At 42.3% G+C, this 21,972-nt stretch overlaps 1 protein-coding gene across 1 annotated transcript in view; it reads left to right on the top strand.

The window, feature by feature from the left end:
* The window catches only part of LOC144797798 (uncharacterized), a 74,821-nt gene that overhangs the window by 21,862 nt on the left and 30,987 nt on the right, over window positions 1-21,972 (top strand). Inside the window, exon 4 of the mRNA XM_078668581.1 lies at window positions 19,979-20,043. Within this exon, the coding sequence (XP_078524707.1) occupies window positions 19,979-20,043 (65 nt within the window). The remainder of the gene's footprint in view (window positions 1-19,978; window positions 20,044-21,972) is intronic.

The raw sequence follows: 21,972 nt of genomic DNA, 5'->3' as shown, positions 1-21,972 counted from the left end.
GTCTGCTTCCTTCGCCATGTCCCAAGGACTAACGTAGTCACCCCTCGATAGGTGTTGGCGCAACTCTGGCACAAAACAATTGAGCAGCTGCTCTCTGATAACCAGGTTGAACAGTCCATCAAAATCAGGTTCCCCTTGAACCTCCAACCAATCAATCAGTGCATCATGACAATCATCCACATAATCCTCCCAATCCTGGTGAGGCAGTCTCCTAATGCCCCTGAACTTCAACGGGTACACGTCCTCTTGGGAACAAGGTACTATTCTTTGGAAACGGGGAATGGCACTTCCCGCACCGAACTCTCTATTGCTGCCACCACAGGATCCAACCCTCCCTGGGGAATCCAGAAAACTATAACTGCGGTCAGGGGATAACCTACCCTCTAGGGCTATCTTCTCCCTGGCCAAGGCCCTCTCAGCCTCTGCAATCCTCTCCTGCACACCCAGCTGCGCTATCTCCTTGGCATGCTCTAACCTGAGCTTCTCCAAAGTCAGCTGGTGCTCCCTCTCTTCCCTCCTATCTACCCACTCCTCTGGGGACAGGCACCGGGAAAGGGATGAGGCGCTGCCTCCTACACTGGACCCAGCAAGGGACTCCCTATCTATGGGGTCCTCACTATCTGCTGGTGCCCATTCACTTTCATCTTCATCCTCCTCTTCAGACTCTTCAGGGCTCCCCTCAGACCCACCACCCTCATGGCGTGTGGCCCGGGCCCTATCTTCCTCACTGCGCTCACGTTCCCATTCACCCTTCTGCCACAAGATCAGGTTGTCCCTTAATTTGGACGGGGTGTCTGACTCATTCACTGCTATATCTCTTTCTACACAAAACTCCATCAACTCTCACGTACTGTATCTCAACGGCCCACAGAAGTTAAAAGCGGACTCCATCTTGGCAGGACGCTCAGGGACACGTGCAACACAGGGGGCTTAACTGAGCTGAAGTAAGAGTACACATTTCAAAGTATTCAGCAAGCTCCCTATCGCAGAGAACTCACACTCATTTGTCCAGGGCAACACACCATTCATCCACACACATCCCCCCATGGACCGGTAAGGCAGTTTTTACCACCCCTGATTTCTCAACCTGACCACATGTGACACAGGTACCAAACTCTGGGAGCAGGGCGGGGAACAAATGTACTGGACATTCTTTGAAAATGACACTCTTAGGAAAAGAAATACTAGAACTTTAAAAAACAATAATCCCCAACATGTAATTATCTTAAAAAAATGCAGAGTTTTGTGGTGCAGCCAGTCGCTGCTGCGGCATGGCGCAAACACAAGTCCTATCCTCACCGCTGGCCAACATTGTTAGAAATGGGAATTTCTGGCTGGCTGAGGCTTGCACCAAAGCCAGGCAAAAATCACCACTCTAGTCAGGGCAAGGAAGTTACCCGCCACGATAACCTCTGCTCACCCCCTTGGTAGCTTGGCACGAGCAGTCAGGCTTATCTCAGAGGCAATGTGTAAAGCGTTTGCGCGCGCACCCAGCAACAACACCCAAGGCCCACCACAAAGGAAACTCCACACAAGGGTATATATAAAAAATAGTCTTTGTAATATACCACAAACGTTAAATAATAAACATATACTTCACAAGGTGCCATGGGCAAGGGCAGAATTTACAGGGGATATATGTACAGGACCAGGCCACATGGTCCACTGTCAGGAATAATCACTTTTAGAATTAGCACGTAGAACATAATCATACTGTAGTACCAGAACAGCACATATAGCACACAACCAATACTCACTGGTAACAGGTAAACACCACCTACGTAATCCTAAAACACCTTAGGTAAATATTACGCAGGGCGCCATGACCTCACTAACATCACTCTTCTAGGGCAAACAACCTCCTAGGCATAAAAACACATATTTAGAGGCATGGGCAAAAGCATTGCATCAATCACATTAGGCGGGAAATCACATCTGCGCAAGACACATAGGGCCAAACATGTACCCCCCGCAAGGGCACAACACAAGAACTGTCCCCCAGGCCAACTGGCCTCTCTGGGGCTGAAACGCCCTGTGTCCAGAACAGTCTCGGCAGACTGTGCAGGCAGCCAAAAGAGATTGCGCCGAAGAACCAGGCCTAAACGTAGCAGCTGCCCACTAAGTGCTGGGCAGCTGAATTCGCCATGGGCCAAACACATGTGGGCACCTCGTGGGCTTGAAAGAAATACTTGGGGCCAACAACGAATGCCCCCTCGGAGCCTCGTGGGCTCTCAAAACAATGCTGCCACCGCTGGAGTCCCGCTCGGGGGACTCTAAAACAATATGCCCCCAAGAGCCTCCCAGGGCTCTAAACGAATGCCAACAGAGTCCGTGGAGCCTCGCAGGCTCTAAATAAACAAATGCAGCTACCACTTTAGCAGGAGGGGGGTGGGCACCGGCAATGTGCCCCGACGCCCCCCCTCATACAATAATGGCCCCCGGAGCCCTCATGGGCTAAGTAAAGAATATATCCCCTGTGATGCTGGAGCCTCGTGGGCTCGAAATTATCAAATGCCCCGTGGAGCGTTGGAGTCCCCCCTCTTGGGACTCGTGATACCAAATGTCCCCACGTTAGAGTCCCCCTCTGGGGACTGAGAAGAGCAGTGCCCTCTTTTAGACATAGGCCCCCACACACTTGGAGCGGCCGCGGGGTCCGCTTAGGCAGCAACCGGCAACAGAAGCAGGAGGAGCCCTTACTCACCGGCTGAAGGACTCCTCGGCTGCGGCGTCTCCCTCCTTCGTGTCCCGCTGCACTTGGGGCTCGGCTGCACCCCGGGGCTCTCCTTCGCTCTTGGGAGCCCCGGGGGAGGGACGTCGGCTCTTGGGCTTCTTCGGTGGGCAGCGCGGGGCTCTTCTTCCACAACGGATCCCCGCCTGCACCTTCAGCCGCCTCTCCTTTTCTCGCGCTGCGGCTGCGAGGGCGGGACTTCCGGCCTCCTCTTCCGGGGCAGGCTGGGGCATTCCGGGTCGCGCTAGGCAGCGGCCCCGCAACGTTTTTGCCACTCCTGGGCTGCGGCTGTGATTTTCCCGGGCAAACGAGGGGTAGGCTCCCTCTTTACTTTAAATATACCGCGGGGGCACTCACTATCCAAATTATGCCACAAGCGGCACTCAATGACGGGGCAATCCGCGGCAGGCAAAGCGGGGTGGGCACCTGCGCAGCAAATTACTTCCCAGAAGGGGGATCCCCACGCCGGAGAATCCCTCAAGGCCGGCAGCTCAGGGCAACCGGGAATGCAGCAGCGCTGGTCCCCTTAGGCTGCCCACAGAGCACCCCCAAGCGCTATAAAGATAAGGAGTGAGGGCAAAGCGCTCCCCAGCGCTAGGATGCCCCAAAGTGTAGCCAAAAAGGTGGGGGGCAAGGCTGTGCCTGCCAGGGGCCAGCTCACAGGGTCCTCCTAGGCAGGGAGGCAATCCCCAGTGGCGGTCTTCCTGGCGCCCATCAGCAGGCCCCCTCACGAAAAGGATCCAGGAAGAGAACAACTTGTAAGGGGACACAGCCCCTTTATATACAGTGAAAACCTTTGTCCGGAGGCAGGGTGGGAGAGAAACCAGTCACAGCTGGTTTTGGAGCACTCTTGATGTGCTCAGCCACCCTTCCTATTCACTACTTAGGCTAGAGTCATCAGTCGCACCACAGGGGGCGAAGCCATCATTGTGTGGGGAAAGCCCAGCCCTATTCAGGTCCCAGGTGCACCCCTCCCTCACATCAGCATGCTAATCTCTCCACTCACCACCGGGGCAGACCCATCCAGACTCCTGGAGCCAGGCTCACCAGCCAGCTCCAGTCAATCACATGCCAGCACACTCGCTGCACACGCACACCCATGCCTAGAAGTGGCACTTCCACACCAGACACATTCACGCCGCACACATCATTGCGCAGCATTCAATCTCACGAGTCCGCACATACCAAACTCGAGCCTGCACTCCCCACACATCAGGAACTAACATGGTCACATACATTCCCCATGCATTCCTATGGGAGGGCAGGCCAACCTCACTACATGCACGCACTTTATCCTGGGACACAGAGAAAAAGTGCACCGAGCCAGAAATCACGAATGCCAGGTCACCAACCGAAGCAAAAAGTTCAGAGGTGGACCAGACAAAAAGCCCCGGGTCCAACAATTGTATTAGTTCCTTGTTTATAATAAATATTTTAAATTAATGTACAACTATAGTAAACTTTAATATTTTTCCCTATACGTTTCCATAGGGAGATCTTTGCCACTGTGGCGGAGTCAGTGCCGGACTGGCTACCGGGCGTTTTGGACTGCTGCTGAGCTGAGAGCTGATTTCGTTGATAGGGACCTGCATGTGCTGAACGAAATTCGTTTTTCTTTGTTATTTAAAGCCCTCGCAGGTCTCCATCAAAGAAATCAGCCCCCACCGCAGTGGAATCAGCCACCAGCTCGGCAGCATTCCAAAACGCCCGGTAGTCAGTCCGGCCCTGGGCGGAGCTCTCTAACTGATGTGAAACGTTGCTAGTAGTAACTTTACACTCGTAAATCCAGTCTAGACAGCTCCACTTCGGAACTGAGTAAGTGAACACATGTAACTCTATGGTTTGGTTAAATTTACACCCGGAAATGATGACTATCAAAAATGTGTAGACATACCAAGGTCCAGTGGTAAATCTGGACATCTGTAAATCTACATATGTATATTTAACTTTGTGAATTGGGCCTATAGCTTCAATTCAATGCTACATGCCGGCAGCAAGGCCTATTCACGGAGGTAAATTTGCAAGTGGGTTAATCTACACATGAAAATGCACTCTCAAACTTTACAGTGAATTCACTGCTTTTGGCTTTCCACCATTTCTGGCAGTAAATGTACTAGAAACTATAGACTTAAATCTCACCACCCACTGGCATAGAGGGTCGAGACAAATTTTCAAGTGTAAAGTTACTACAGACAAAAATGACCCAAAACAGTAGTACATGTTCTCCAGCTCATACCTGGAGTAAGTTCAGCCCCACCAATGGCCAGCCACTGGTACTGCAACACTCTGCCATAGAATATAATTGGGACAGGGACATAAAACAAACCGCCATAGTAAATAATGTTAAAAAAGAAATTAATTTACTGTGACTTTTATAATATATATCTATATATATATATATCTATATATCTATATATATATATATATATATATATATATATATATATATAGATATATATATATATATATATATAGATATATATATATATATAGATATATATTATAAAAGTCACAGTAAATTAATTTCTTGTGTATATATTTTTTATATTTATTTTATATATATATATATATATATATATATATATATATATATATATATATATATATATATATATATATATATATATATATATATATATATATATATATATATATGTATATATATATATAAGAATTCACAGTCCTGAGGTGCCAGAAACAGCGTACGGACACAAACCAGGTACAGACCACAGGACGAGGAGTTAAAGGTGAATGATGTGCTTTATTCCATTGATGGGGACGGCAACATGACGCGTTTCGTCCGGGAAACCCGGACTTGATCACATGGCAAAACCCAGAGATTTACGTGGTTAAATACTGGTAATGACGAAACTCCTCCCATAAATCAAATAACATAGAAGAAATATCCTTCAACATCAACTATGGTCAACCAATATACATTTAAAATACAAATTTATGCATAAAATGCAAAATATTAAACATTCAATTAAAAATTTAAATAAATTGTTTGGTAAATGAAGGGCAAGTGCCCAAAGGTTAACCACAGTATAAACTATGCATCATAACTAAGCAATGTAAACTGATATCATGGGGTCATGGCGATAAACCAGTAAGTAGGAGTAGAAACCACATGAAAAAATTAGTGCAAGATTTATAGTGCAAAATACATTATCCCAAAATTTGGGAGAGAGCAATGTATATCCAGGTAAAAACCTGAAGCAAGATGTAAACAATTGTGATAAAGTGCATAGTGCAAAAAAAAGTGCAAAGTACGGCAGTACATTTATCTGTATGGGGGGGATAAAATGATCAGTGACTGGCAGCAAGAAATCGGGCATACCTTAAAAAATCATAGCAACACAGCTAGACTATAAAATAGTGTGTAAATAAATCCATTATAACCAAATCACAGAGTTTTAACAATACATTCAATCTTAAACCATCCTCAACATGAATAAAAAAGATTTTTTTTTTCATTTCAAAAGAATTTTATTGTTATAAAGAAGCAAATGAAGATACAGATTATAAGTAGAAGTGATACAATTGATAACAGCTGAGTAGCAATCAGAAGCTGACAATCAAAAATGAATCATAGCAAATATTTCGAAATATAGAAGCATTCTGCCAAAAACAGAAAGATTAATTAATAATATAAATTAATATCCTAGGCAGAGTCTACCACCAAAAGTATCACTATCAGTTGGTATAATCAGGGGAAGAGAGGACAGGAAAGCAGAAGGAAGAAAGAATGAAACAGAAAAGGGAAAGAGTGGAAAAAGAGATAGAAAATAGATAAGGAGGAGGAAAGAGAAAGAAAGAGAGAAGGATTCCCAACGAACAAACCCGACAAACACGACAAACAAGACGTCATTCATCCAGACAAGTCGAAGGGATATTGGTCAACCAGCCCCTTGGACGACAACTCCATATAGTTATCCAGAGCAGTCCAAACCCCACTCGCAATAGAGGGAGCCAGGTGAGCGTGATCAACCGAGGTATGAGCACTTCGTAAAAAGGAAACCCAAGCCCACCAAGTATGATAAGAAACAGAGGAGAAGGATTTCCATTCCATAAGTATTACTTTCACTGCAATAGTCAACAGTAGATCCAACAGCTGTAATTCCAATGGATCCAAGGGTAGAGGGGTTGGAGCAGCTAATGGACCCAATAAAATGAATGGGAAAGAAAGTGGGAACTTAATATTAAAAATGAGCATTAGGTGTTTGTGAATGAGATCCCAAAAGGGTTGAAGGAGGGAGCACTCAAAAAACATATGCGGAAAGTCACCTGCCAATAAACCGCAGCTCCAACATAGGTTATCATCTTTGAGATTGAGCGAATGTAAGCGAACAGGAGTCCAATGAAGAAGGTTGACAGAGAAAAATTTAGATTGCATGAGTGATGGGGCGATTTTATTGCGAAGAGAAAATTTGCCAATCAACTGCCAAGTGTCTGAAGAAATATGTTCAGTAAGACCATGTTCAAAATGGTGCAACCATTTTGTCTGGGCAACTGTCTGCGTAGGCAGTGAAACAGTGGATAAAAAGTTATAGATTTTAGAGGCTACATGACCCGATTTAGTCCAGATATGAAAGAGAGAAACCGTAGGAGAAGTAGGATGAAGACGCACCTTAGCGAGCGCTACTTTGATTTTAAGAAAGGTATAAAAATCTAAGTTAGTTAAAGAATATTGTTGAGCTAAGGAGGAAAAAGGTAGTGGCTCATTGTTAGCTCCATAAAGATGTTTAACAAGCGAGACCCCCTTAGCAGCCCAATAAGATACCAGAGAGGGATCAATATTGATTTTAATTTTAGAATTCCGCCAAATAGACGACCATCTAGATTTGTGAAGTGGAATCGCCACTTTCTTGTCTATTTTCCTAATCGCTGCAAGAGTATCCAGAATAATAGAGCGGGAAAAAGGGATGGACAAGGTAGACGCCGTACAGAAGGAAGCAGTCGGTAACGGAGAAGCCAACTCCTGTTCGATTAACAACCAGGAAGGAATAGGACTAGGGGGAGACGAAAACCACAGAGCACCTTGAGACGCCAAAAAGGCAGTTTGGTACTTCTCCCAATCAGGAAGATTGCAACCCCCCATGTCATAAGGCTTCCGTAAGAATTTATAGGAAATTCTAGCCCGTTTATCATTCCATAAAAATTTAGAGGTTAGAACATCAATTTCATGAAAGAAGGAATCCGAAAGCTTCACCGGGAGCATAGAGGACACAAAGTTAACAATAGGTGTAATCATCATTTTAAGGGTCTGGAGGCGACCCCACCAGGAGATGTGTTTCGGGGACCAAGTGTCCAAAAGACGACGTACTTTAAGAAGAGTCTGGGATTCATTATAGGTAATTGTAGCATATAAGGTCGAACAAAAATAGATACCCAAATATTTTAATTGTTTAGACTGCCATTTAAAACCAGCAGAACCCATATGCGTAGAAAAACAGTAGGCATTTAAGGGGAACATCTCAGTTTTATCCCTATTTAAGGTGTATCCTGAGACCTTTGAAAAAAGGGAAATCGTATCCGAGATAGCAGGAATAGCCAAGGCAATATCTTCTGAAAAAATGAGGACATCATCCGCGTACGCAGCAGTTTTAATACAATGAGGACCAAAAGAAAAACCTTTGATGTCTGGGTGTAATTCAATCAATCTGAGGAGAGGATCAATGGACAATAAAAACAAAAGTGGAGATAAAGGACAACCTTGTCGAGTGCCTTGGCGAAGATTAAAAAAGGATGACGTAGCTCCATTGACTCTTATGTTAGCTCTAGGTTGAGAGTAGAGAGCCATGACCATATTAATAAAGGAGTCCCCAAGATTATGAGCACACAAGACAGCACGAAGAAAAGGCCAAGAGACCTTGTCGAAGGCCTTTTCTGCATCAAGAGCTAGGGCCGCGGCTGGGAGATGAGAACGTTTAGCTGAACCGAGAATATGGCAAAAAGTACGTATATTATCACGCGCAAGACGGCCTTTTACAAAACCCGTTTGGGAGGGATGTACCAGTTTAGGAATAAAGGATTCTAATCTCTTGGCTAAGATTTTAGCAAAAATTTTTGCCTCCATGTTAAGAAGGGAAATAGGACGAAAGTTTTTTGGATCTGAGTGATCCTTTCCCTCTTTTGGAATTACTACAATGGTAGCATCAGCCGCCGTGCCAGACACAGACCCATTCTTAATGAAAGCGTCAAATACCAATTGAAGCTTGGGAACAATCACAGGAAGAAAAGTCTTATAAAACAGAATAGGGTAACCATCAGGTCCTGGAGCTTTGCCAGAACGAGTGGCTTTAATTGCGGCAGTGATTTCTTCAGGAGTAATTGGACCACTTAAAAATTTACTATCTTCTCCGGATACCGCCTGCACCGGGACAGATTTCAAGAAGTCCTGACACTGCTCAAAAGAGGCCTGATTAGAAGGGGTATATAAATTATTATAGAAAACACGAAAGACTTCAAGAATTTCCTCAGTCTGAAATTTTTTAGAACCAAGGTGATCGTTAATAGAAGAGATTTGAGAAGACTTGAAGGAAGAATCCTGAAATTTTAGTGTAGCCGCAAGAATTTTCCCAGCTCGATTTTTGAACAACAGCCTTTTAGATTTCTGAGCCTGAACTCCAATATGAGCTCTTTTGGTAACTATAGTGTTATATGTGTATTTTAACTGCTTGATGGACTGTAAGCAAGATTTATCCTTAGACTGTCGAAAGGTAGATTCCAGCTTTTTTATTTCAGTTGCGAGATCTGTAAGTTCTTTTTTAAGAGTAGCATTCCTCCTTGACATACATTTAATGACCTGGCCACGGAAAGTACATTTAAACGAATCCCAAAGGACAATTGGGGAAGAAACTGAGCCTTCATTCTCAAGAAAAAAGGTGTCGATTGCACTAGAGAACTCATCAATCTGAGCAGTATCATGCAAAATTTCTGTATTTAATCTCCAGGAGCGAGCTCTTGATTTAGGGCCAAAGGACAACAATGTAAAAGTGACCGCGGCATGATCAGAAATCAGAATAGGGTGAATAAGCGGAGAGGAGGAAGACGAAACAAGAGAGGAGTGAACCAATAAATAATCAATACGAGAAAAGGTAGAATGAGGTGAAGAAAAGAAGGAAAAATCACTACCAGTAGGGTTGTGAAGACGCCACACATCCTGAAGATGATTAATGGAACACATGTTAAGCATTTGCTTATGGGATTTTGGAGGGCGAAATTGAAAAGCGGAATTCCTATCTAGAATGGGATCCATTGGTAAATTAAAATCCCCACCAACCATAATATTCCCAGAATGAGGTGTGTCATTTAGTTTTTTGGTAACCGTCTTCCAAAAGGACGGATCATCCTTGTTAGGGGCATAAATGTTCATAACGTAAAGATCATTATTACCATCAGACAACTTAGTTAATAGCCACCTACCCTCAGTATCATGCTCAGAAGAGATTATGGATAGACCGGAATTTTTGGAAATTAAAGTAATGACTCCATTACGTTTGCCACAAGCGTCGGAACAGACAACATCTGACACCCATTCTTTCTTTAGGAATAGCGCCTCTCTGGTAGAAATCTTTGCTTCCTGAAAAAGGACTAGATCCGAGGAGAGAGATTTGCAATAATCTAAGATTTTTGATCGTTTCACTGGATGATTTAAACCCTTAACATTAAGGGACAACACATTCAAGCCTGGCATAGACAGAAATTGAAAAAAATAACATAATCCATAGATGGTAAACAGAAAACAAGCAGCACAAATACAGGCATGCAGACTTCAAACATTAACGTCGCAGCGGGAGAGTCCGTGAGGGAAATCCGAAAGAAGAAAAAAGACAAGAGAGGAGAAGAAGGAAGAGAGAAGAGAAATAGCAGGGGAGGTCTGAAAAAGACCAAATTCATACCAGGGGGAACGTGGGAAGGCGAGCAAGGGGACCATCATGAGGAATGATTATAATTGATATGAACAACCCCAAAACAGTATATAACGGAATATACGTAATTAGGATATAGGAACAACTGCGACATAAACCAATAACCATAGAATAGTACAAAAACAGTTCCTCCACGAATTTATAAAGAGAATACGCATATATCAAGTTAATTCACAAAGAGCATAGCAAGTAATCAAAAAAACGCAAGATAAGCAGACAATCAATTGTCTTTAAATATAGATAACTTGTCATAATACGTGACACGAAAGTGCAGAAACATATTAGAGATATGAGAAGAGAGAAGAGGGTAAAGAAGAGACTAAAAAGTGTAATAAAAGTAGAATAACTTATTATACAGTATAAGAGAAGTGCACAGAATTGCAATAGCCTAGCATCAATACAAGAAAATAGTAAATATCTGAGAAGCAGAACAAGCAATGAAACAGCAATGTAAGCATATAGTAAACCTAAATATACAATACATATTGAAAGATACTTGTAATCAATGAATTGACATGCAAAAGGTATATAAACCCCGTTATAAGTAACCAGGAAGGAACAATAAAAGATAAGAACGTCCTATATGATATTAGACAAGTAATAGTAAAAACATAAAAATGAGCCACTATCTGAGATCTCATAGACAAGATCATGTAAGACCAGTAAAGCAGTCTAAGCATTAAAACAATAACTAGGTAAGCATATGAATAAATGCAAGGTACAATAATCATAGCATGGTGAGCGCCGCTAAACGCAACTATAGAAAATACATAATACTGAGCCTATGACCAGCGCTTGTATCATAATACGAAACAGAACCAGACAAATTGAAGTCAAAAAGACTAAAGACGTACAAAAAGAATGAGCACACACGACGGAATATCAAGTACAAATCAAGTGAGAAAGTAGACTACTCCAAAAACGATAAAGAAATAAACAATCCAAGGACGGGGATAGAGGCAAGAGGAAATATGAATACACATTGTAGCGACATAACCAAAAATAAATAGGCGCAAAAATGGTTACCGGGAAAAAGATCATACAGAAGCAGACTACTACTACAAAACGTAACAAGGAAACAGATAGGAGATATGTCTAATATATCAATAAGGAAGGAGAGAACGAAGACTAACAACACAAACCATAAGGAGGAAGAAAACCATGTCAAATGACAACATCATGAAGACGGGAAAAAGAACACACCGACTACGAAAATAAAAACATCATCGAAAAAGGTGACTGACAACCACAGTCACAAAAGAAAGCCATATATGCACCATCAACCACGGAGCACGCAGGTCTAAAAGGTAAACTCAATAGACCCGGAAAAAACAGAGAAAAGACAAGGAAGACAAAGAGTCACATCAAGTGCCAGAAGCACCAGGCTGACGCGAAGCCTCCATTTGAAGTTCCATCTGTAGCTCCATCTGATTGTCTAAAAAAGAGGCCAAGTCAGCAGGTTCATCGAAGATTCGAGAGCGACCTTTGAAGGTAATGCGAAATTTGGAAGGGCCAGAGAAGGAGAAAGGGATATTCATTTCAGATAGACGCTTTCGAAGATTAAGAAAACCTTTCCTCCTTATCACAGTGTCTCTTGCAAAGTCTTGAGAAATCGAAATACGGTGTCCTTCCCAAGAAAGAACTTTAATCTTCCGCATATGAGCCAGAATTTGTTCCGTGTGCTGATGACGCAATGGTTTAAAAATGACAGCCCGTGGTTGCGTAGCAGATTTAGAACGGAAAGTGGGGACACGATGTGCCCGTTCCAGCTCAAAGTCTTTTTGAAATGAAATTTGCAGAGTAGAAGGCAACCATTGATATAAGAAGTCAATCATAGACGGAGCACCTTTCTCGGCCTCTTCAGGAAGGCCAAAAATGCGTAGGTTGGATCTACGATTACGGTCCTCCTGCTCAGTTAGATCCCTCCGCAAAGCCGCCATTGAGCGCTCGAATTGTATAAGAGATCTAGACTGCTTCTGCAAATTATCCTCAGCGCCACTGATGCGTGTCTCCGTGGCAGAGACACGAATGGAGAGAGCCTTAAGATCAGTTCTGATGGCTGATACCTCCACCTGCAGTAAGTCTGTATTAGTTTTAGTAGACTGCGCAATGTCATGTACGTCATTGAGACGTGTCAGAATAGCCTCCAGAGTAGAATTAGTATCTTTTTGAGAGGATTCAGGTGTAGGAGAAAGTTGTTTAAGTCTCTTAAGAGAAGCTTTCGACTCCTTTGCATCTTTAGCAGTTGGCGACAAGCCCATATTTGCTGCCATAGAGCCTCCCAAAAAAAAAAAAATAGAAGAGACAAACACTTCAGAGAGCTAAGGAAAACCCAAAGCCCGAGGAGAATGAGTCACTCAGGAGGCAGAGAAGAAAAAAAAAAGAAAAATAGTAAAAATATGCAGGCACACCTCTAGCAGGTAAAGCAGGGAATTAAAGAGCAGTTAATAGCAGTGGAAGGCACTGAAGACGCTCAGAATTACGTAGGGTAAAATGCAACCAGATTATAGTTAAGGCACCACAGCATGAAAAACGATGGCTCTATAAGCTAGTAGGGGTTAATAGTAGTCACCAACCCCTATTTGTGGGCATTTGGTAGAGCTTCGTAGCCATAGTAGCTCCTTTGCTGAGGAGACTCGAAACTGCGTGGAAAGGCGAGGAAAGGCGACCCAAAATGGCGGCCGCCCACAGAAATATCGAGCGTCACCTTAAATCTGGAGCAGAGCAGGCATAATGAGGTTTTGAGCACAGGAAGGACGTTCCGCCGGCACACGGCACCTTCCGTCACCAAAGGCTCCGTTTGCTGTGAGTTCGGGGTCCCTGGAAGCGGAGACGAACCGCAGACGGCCCTCGCTCGTCCCGGAGCTCAAGCGCGAACCGCCATTCCAAAGCGGCGCGCAAGCCACGCCCCCTGAATAAAATAGATTAAAACCATATAAATAGGTATAAAATCTATTTAAAAAGATCATGCATATGATGGGATAAAATATTTACAGAAAGTTGTTAAGATCTTCCCCCATGTTGAGGCCATTAGGAATCTTGCTATTTAACCTCAAAATGTATTGGCTTTCCAACTGTCTTAGTCTTTTCTCTCTATCTCCACCTCTTTTGTGTGGAGGGACTGCATCAATAACAAAATACTGTAAGTCATTAAGGTTGTTATTGTGCACCAACTTGAAATGGCGTGCCACAGGGTAATTGGGGTCTGAATTTACTATGGCACGAAGATGCTGTAAAATGCGGTTGTATACTTGCAACTTTGTGCTGCCAACGTATTGCAACTCGCACGTACATTTTAAAACATAGACCGCATGGTCAGTTTTACAAGTGTACAAATTATTGATTTGGATTACAGCATCCGTCAAGCCCTCAACAAATTCGGTGGTGTTCACACCGAATTTGCACGCCCGGCACGAACTACACTTTCGAAAACCTGTTTTATTTGAGAACCAATTAGGTTTTGTAATGGTCTCAGGACTAGTTCTAACTAGAGCATCCCTCATCGAGGGTGCTCGACGGAAAGTGATGCTGGGCATATCTTCCAACAACGGGCCTAAGATAATATCAGTTTTCAAGATGGGCCAATTAGACTTAATGATTTGCTTAATCTTTTTTTGTTGATTATTGAAAGTAGTGATGAGACGAATGGTAGGTTTCTCAGACGTAACAGCAACCTCCTCTGATGTTACTATAGTGGGTTGCTCTGCCGTTATCACTGTCTGATTAGACAAAGCCCTTTTAAGAGAGTTGGTGAGGGTATTAACATCATAGCCTCTGCGTAAGAATCTCTGATAAGATCCATTAAGACAATTCATGAGGTCAATCTCGTTGTTGCATATGCGTCTAATTCTTAAAAACTCCCCATAAGGGATGCTTTTGATAAGATGATGCGGATGGTTACTCTGAGCATGTAAAATAGAATTTCCTGCTGTGGATTTTCTATACATTCTAGTCATGATCTTATTTTCTCTAATGTAAACCTCCACATCTAGAAAGTTAACACTTACATTGTTGATGTTGGCAGAAAATTCTAGATTTAAAGAATTGTTATTAATGTTACTAACAAATTCTTCGGCTGATGTATTGCAGCCTTGCCAGATTATGAAAACATCATCAATGAAGCGCCACATTTTCACAATGCCTGTTTCATCTTCATCCAAACAGTCGCGGATCCCACCCAGGACGTGCTTCTCCCACCAGCCCACGTGTAAACACGCGTAGCTGGGGGAGAAGCACGCACCCATGGCGACACCGCGCAGCTGCTGGAAGATCTCATTATTAAAAAGGAAAAAGTTGTTTTTAAGGCATAAATCAATCATACTGATAAGCATTTTGCTATGTTCAAAATACCTGATGTCTCTTGTAGACAAAAAATGTTCAATCGCATTTAAACCATCAACATGATTAATAGAGGTATACAGAGATGTAATGTCCATGACTAGAAATAAATAGTTAGGTTTCCACACAACTTCTTTCAATTTCATCAGAAAGTCACCAGTGTCTTTTAGGTAACTAGGTAAGGCCTCCATATAATCGTGTAAAAAGAAGTCAACATATTTTGAGAGGGGTTCCAACAGTCCATTTTGGGCGGAAATAATTGGTCGCCCCGGTATAGGTGTTGTACCTTTATGGATCTTGGGTAGCAGATATAGAGTCGGAGTGATAGGGAAATCCTTTTTAAGGAAATCAAATTCTTTCTTATTAATCAATCCTTCCCTCTTCCAAGATGCCAAGTTAGAATGTACAAGTAATTTTACTTTGTTGAGTTCATTGAATGAGGCCTTCCTATAACAGGCAGGGTCACTTAATTGTCTTTCAGCTTCCTTTAGATACAAAGTACGTGGCCACAAAACAATATCTCCACCTTTGTCAGCTTTATTGACTATAATATCGCCTTTGGGTTTGATTTTTCGCATCACAAGAGAATATTGTTTGTCTCTAAAGCTTCTACATTTTTTATTTTTTGCCACAGTTTTGTTCAATTCCTTTAGGTCTTCCACGACCCTATCGCTAAAAATGTCAATGGCATCCCGGGGCATCAACGGGACAAAAGTGGATTTGGGGCAAAACGGACTATTACCAGCACTGCCACTGCTGATTCCCATAGAACTTAATACATCCTGCGTATTGATAGGGGCATTGTCATCATTAGCAAGAGAATGAGCAATCTTTAAAGCCGTAGTGTCAGCAATAGAAAAGTTTCTATGACTCTGAGACTCATTCAAGATGATTTTGGCTTTTTCACTTTTCTTGTTAGTAGTATGACATTTGAGAAGCTTTAGTTTCCTTATAAACTTAAAAGTGTCAATTCTCGCTTGCACATACTTGAATCCATTGTTAGGGCAAAAGGAAAGACCCAATGAAAGAAGCTGAGTTTCTGCTGCATTGAGGTCAAGTTCAGTTAAATTGATCACAGTATTTTCTTCATCGGAGTTACATGGATGGTAAGTAACACTCATAGAAGTTTTATCTTTTTCTTGTGTGTTTTTTTCTTTTGTATATTTTTCTTTTTCTTTTTCTTTTGTATTTTTTTCATTTGTTTCGAATTTTCCATTATTATCATGTTTACCATCGTTCGTCTCAAATTCAGTAGACAAAGTTGTGTCATCACATGATAATGTGGTGGGTAGCTTCATAATTCTGCTTATGATTTCGTTTGGGCATTCCCCCTTCCTCTTCTCTTTTTCCCGTAATTGTTGGTGTTTCCTCCTCTCTTTACGGGATTTGTTTCGCCTTTTCCTCTTGTTGGCTGTGTCCCTCTCGACCTTAAGGTGTTTCGCCGATCTTCCACCATAAAAACCAATTCCTCAGATGGAGTAAAACTGCTAACCCCAAGTTGCTGTCCGTTTGTTTCTTCATCGGAACCCCCACTGCTATAGATAGAACTCATATCAGTGTCTGATCCTTCAGGGGCTCCCACCTGTTGGTTTTGGGGAGTTTGAGATGTTGTTGCTAACACTGGCACAGATGAAGTTAATGCTTGTCTTTTGGCGGACTCGAATTTCCTTGAGAAAGTGAATATTCTCCCATTCTCGTAGTCAGCCTTGTCTCTAGCAAATTTAAAGGCTTTGCGGGTTTTGATGGTCTCCTCATATTTGTCAAGACGTTTTTTAATATCTTCCCGCCCTTTAATTATCACCTCCTGTTGTTCCATGGCATTTAATTCGAGGTTAAGTTTCTCAATCTGGGACATTAGTTCGACTCTATCGATTTCGGCGTATTTGATTAACATGCATACCATGCCCATGGATGCATCGAGGTTATGTTGTGCCCACTCCTTCAGCATAAGGGGATTGGGGTTTTCAAAGGAAGGTGCAATTAAAACTCTCAAGCCACGAGGAACCCTTTTAGCTTCCTTGTATTTTTCAAGACTCTTTTGTTCCCACCATTTAGTAAGCTCCGTCCGGAGCAGCTTTTCAAGTTTTTTCAGTTTAGACTTAACATCGTCTCCTTCAGTGGTTTTCTCCTTAGATTTCCCCCCAAGGGTAGCGACTGCCGGTAAATTTAAAAAAAGAGCATCTGCTGCTTGCTCCCTATCTCTGAAAATGCCAGCTGCCATCGCCATCTTAGTTACGGAAAGTTTGTAGAAATTAGCACTAGTTCAAAAGTCTTTCCACGTGTAATGTTCACCACGTACTGGAAAAGATGAACAGATATCTCCTTAAATCTCGTAAAACCCACGTGTGTCCCAACGGTAGCAACAACGTCAGACGGCTCACCTTAGAACGCTGCCAGCGAAGAAAAACTTGGGTCCTCCGAACCAAATGATTCCTCACGGAAACCAGCAAACTTCCAGCGAGCCGAGACGCATAGCGAGTCCGTGTTCACTTCCGGGTCGTGGGGGGCTGGCACACGCAATGCTCCTTCCGGGTAGAAATAAATCGCCAAAGGCGAGGGCGGCCAAAACTGCAAACCAGCCACAGTCTGATGAACGAGAGGGTCGGTAGAAGACGAAATCAGCCAATTCGTCAATTGAATAAGAATTCACAGTCCTGAGGTGCCAGAAATATATACATCCAAACACAAAGTTACTCCTTCTGGACCTCTTAGGACCCGTGAAGCGTGGCGCGCATGTCAGCAGAGAAAACCGGCTAATTAATGTTCCAAAATCCAAGCAATCCAGCACGCTCTCAGGAAAGTAGGCACAGAAACTCCAAGGAGGTGTCTAAGGTTCAAATTAGATCGTTTATCTATGTTTTCATATTATATTGTTATATTAACTAGCGATGTGAAACTAGGAAATGTCAGTCCCATTTCTATATTGATGTACACGAAAACTACAAAGATGGGGAGTGCATGTATGATAATCACGTGACCAAGCCACTTCGTTTGGTAAAACGCATTGTGATTAAACATCCTTATCCTTATCTATCTATCTATCTATCTATCTATCTATCTATCTATCTATCTATCTATCTATCTATCTATCTATCTATCTATCTATCTATCTATCTATCTATCTATCTATCTATCTATCTATCTATCTATATATATATACATATACACATGCGGACTGCGCTATGTAGGGAGCACCAAATTGCCAGTCCAGGCTCGCATTCTCCAACACCTGAGAGCCACTGTCAATTCAGATCAATCATATCCAGTGGCAAGACATGTCAGGACAGAACATGGGGGCAATCTTAATGTCTTGTCCTATTTTGTAATTGATAGTGTGCCAGCTAACAGAAGGGGCGGTGATAGAGATAAGTCCCTCAGGCGATTGGAGACAAAATATATTTTAGAGTTAGATACCAAGAGTCCAAAAGGCCTTAACATCTGTGAAGACCTGCATCACTATCTTTGATTACAATACCTCAGACATTTGTTTATCAGACTATGTATGCTTTGCGATGATTTGATAAATGTATATATATGAAATCGTGTACAATACGCTAAGAATTGGTCATTGATATCGAGATCGCTATTTGTTGGTGTTTGGTGAATACGGATTTTAGCATGAATTTATTATGAATTTATGTTTTTATTCTGATTTTACTAAAGCGCCCGATTTTTATTAAGATATGACCTGTAATGTAGTTATATTTTCTTAATACATTCTTTCAAAGAGACTTTCTGATACCAGGTAATAAGTATGCATCAGTCACTTTATCCATATGTACAGGGTTACAAATTGTATATAATCTCTGTAAAGTATTTTGGTCCTTAAATTCTGCTTGTTCTTTCCCGTATTAGATTCCCCGGCTGGGGAATTTATTGTATTTTGCACATAGAAATTTCACACTTTACACTTAGCACTTTACAGGCACTGCAGCACTTTATCTCTGATTTTAACCTGTGATCATGCATACATGTTTAGTTTAAACTACAGTTGACAGGGACTATTGTCTTTCACTGTAGGCATGTTTTTGGTGACCGTTATGCCTATTGCGATTTATTATCATAACACGTGCAGGAATAGGCTTTTTATGCTGATTGCTATGGCACTACAGTTTGATAAATTTCACTCCATACATTTCTTTTAGTGTTCATAGTACATTAGATAATTTGATGTACTCTAACGTATTTGCACTGTTATAATCCATGTTAATATAACATTATTCCGCATATATAATGGACATAACATGCGGGTCTTTGATAGTAATTACTAGTTGGCATTTGTAAAACAGTATTTGAACAGATAAAACAAATTACAAACACTTTGCCATATATGTAAAATTACCATGCTATATGATAGTCTGTCAACCATGTTTATTGGTTTACACATTGTGGTCACATGGTACAGAACAAAGTGCTGTGATTGGTGGTTTGCCGTTTTTTAAATAAGTTTAGTGTGTAATGGCAAACACTTTTTTATTCCGGTGAACAAGGCGACAGGGTCGCCGAAACGCTTCCGGTCTATGGCACTTCTGCTGCACATGAAATAATGATAATAAAATAGAAGACACTGCAATCGCTACCTGAGTCTGTGTCCGTTTTTCTCTGCGAGGGTGCTGCAGTCTGTGGCATTCTTTGGAGCGTTTCTACACATATATATATATATATATATATATATATATATGTATATATATATATATATATACATATATATATATATATATATATATACACACATATATATATATATATTTTTTTTTCCACAAAGTTCCCAAAGCAGGGAAGGAAGAAGCGGCGCAAGACCGCGAAACGCGTTGGCATATGTTAAAGAGTTGGAGCAGGAAGCAAGCTGCATCTAATTGCCGGATGGTGGAGCACTGTAGTGTTCTCTCTCAATGCTTTGGGAACTTTGTGGAAAACTTAATTACACGGTCTCCCTTCCCTTCGCCATGTTCATGAACATACTTTCTTCTCTTCCTAGATGTGGAATGTGTACCACCCTATCCTTGGAGATGCATACGAAACCGTGGAGATCATATCACTGAGGTGAGAGTTGCCTGCTTCTCAGAGATGTGTTTAAACTATTGATTCCGATCCGTAAAAAGATCTTTCTTCAGCCTGTTAATATTTTTCAAATGAAAGTTATAGAGTGCGCTGTGGCCCAGTATGGGCAACTTCGCGCTAAGTGGAAAAATGGCACTGTTGTCCCTATGGTGTAAGGAGGAAGTGACGTCATACTAATCTCTCATCACCAAAACCAACCTACCAAATGGGCAATGCGGATTTCCGGAAGTGTGCGGGGCCGCTGAGAAGTAGTTCGAAGTGACAGGCATTTATTTAGAAAGTTAATCAACGTTAAAGAAAGCCGGGGCCTAGTTGAGGAACGGCACGGTGAACCGAACAGAGGGCCTTGAACTCTGCGAATTGGAAGTTAGGGGAAAGAGGTGAAATGGCCCGAGAGCGGAGAATAACCGAGGAGCTGTGTTTGAATTCTGGACTGTGTCTGGAAATCAAGTAATAAGGGATGCCCACTTAGACGGAGCTGCGAAAATCGAGCTATTACAAAATAAGAGCATGTACCACAATTAGAAAAGCTGATAATGGGAGGGACGGCGTCATTTTGCGAAAGCATGCAGTAAAGAAGATGAAGGTATTTAAGAGAGAGTGTAAGTAACATGAGTCATGCCAGAGAAGTTTAAAAGTAGCATTGAAATACAGGAGGCAAATGGGGGGGGAGGGGGAGGTATAGAGCTACAACTGTACAAGAAGCAGAAGGATGGCACTTCACATACATTTCCTTGAGAGGAGCCAGTTAGTAAGCAGCGGTCTGTGAAGTTTTTATTTATCCAAGAAAAGTCTCATGTAGATCCTGATAGTGAGCCTATATGCAGGTAGTGCTTAGTTTGTGCCAGTGTTTTCCGGTGCTATTTTATAACACCAGAGCACTTATTTAGGAGAGTACACCAAATGGTGAAGCTTGCAACCTATTTTTTTTTTTAGCACAGCACAAGTGTTTAGCAATTCAAGGTATTGCAAAATAATAAAACTCTCACTGTCGGGCCATACCTACAGCTTGGGGTGAACTGCACTGGTCAAAATATCACTCTTGTTTAAGGGAGGTAATGATGGCACTGCCATTCTGCAGGAGTGGCGGCAGTTGTGGGTGATACCGGCCGCAGTGGAATACCTAGGCCCTGGCACTTATAGTTTTTACATTTAAAACACTGTCAGAAGTCTTCCCACATTTCTAAATCTCCACACTCACAACGTTTTTCTCCACAAACTGGGAATACTTCCTTACAAGTGACAATATTTTGTAAACTAGTGCTAGTGGGTCCTGAAGATGGTTCATCCATTGTCTTTCAAGTTGACTTTTACTCCAGAGTTTGAAACTGTTTGAATGTTTTCAATCATTTGCCTCTGGAAAATTCGTACGGGGGATATGACAGTCATCATTGCTAATGTGAAAACCCACATGCAGAAAAGTTTGTCAGCTAAAGGTGAACTAAAGGTGGTAATATCATTATTTGTGAGAATGACAAAATATTTGTAAGACAAAAAAACCTTTCAGCTTCCAACAACCCTATATAAAATGAAGGTCACAGTGTTGAAATCAACAAGTACGCACAAACACACCATGCACATCTCCTGCTCATACATATGGTTATATGGAATCAGTACTGTAAGGGCTCAGATGTGCCCAGCTGCCGCGGTCAGCATTGGGGGGGAATGGGGTGGGGGGTGTTGCGTGACACTGTAGTGAGGACCTAGGGCAGAGTACCTTGATAAGGTCATTGGACTCCTAGGTGGCTTGCAATATCCTTATAATGTAATAAAGGGGGTATTTTATTACTGGAAATATATGATAATATGATCATCTTTCCCACAAACTGCTTAAATCCAGTGCCAGGTGTAGGGCAGTGTGCCCGGTGCAGATGCACCGGTCGCAAAGCTCACGGGGGTGGGGGGCGGTAA

This window comes from Lissotriton helveticus, chromosome 12, assembly GCF_964261635.1.
Source record: "Lissotriton helveticus chromosome 12, aLisHel1.1, whole genome shotgun sequence".
Taxonomy (NCBI): Eukaryota; Metazoa; Chordata; class Amphibia; order Caudata; family Salamandridae; genus Lissotriton; species Lissotriton helveticus.
This window is presented reverse-complemented; position numbering and strand designations above follow the sequence as displayed.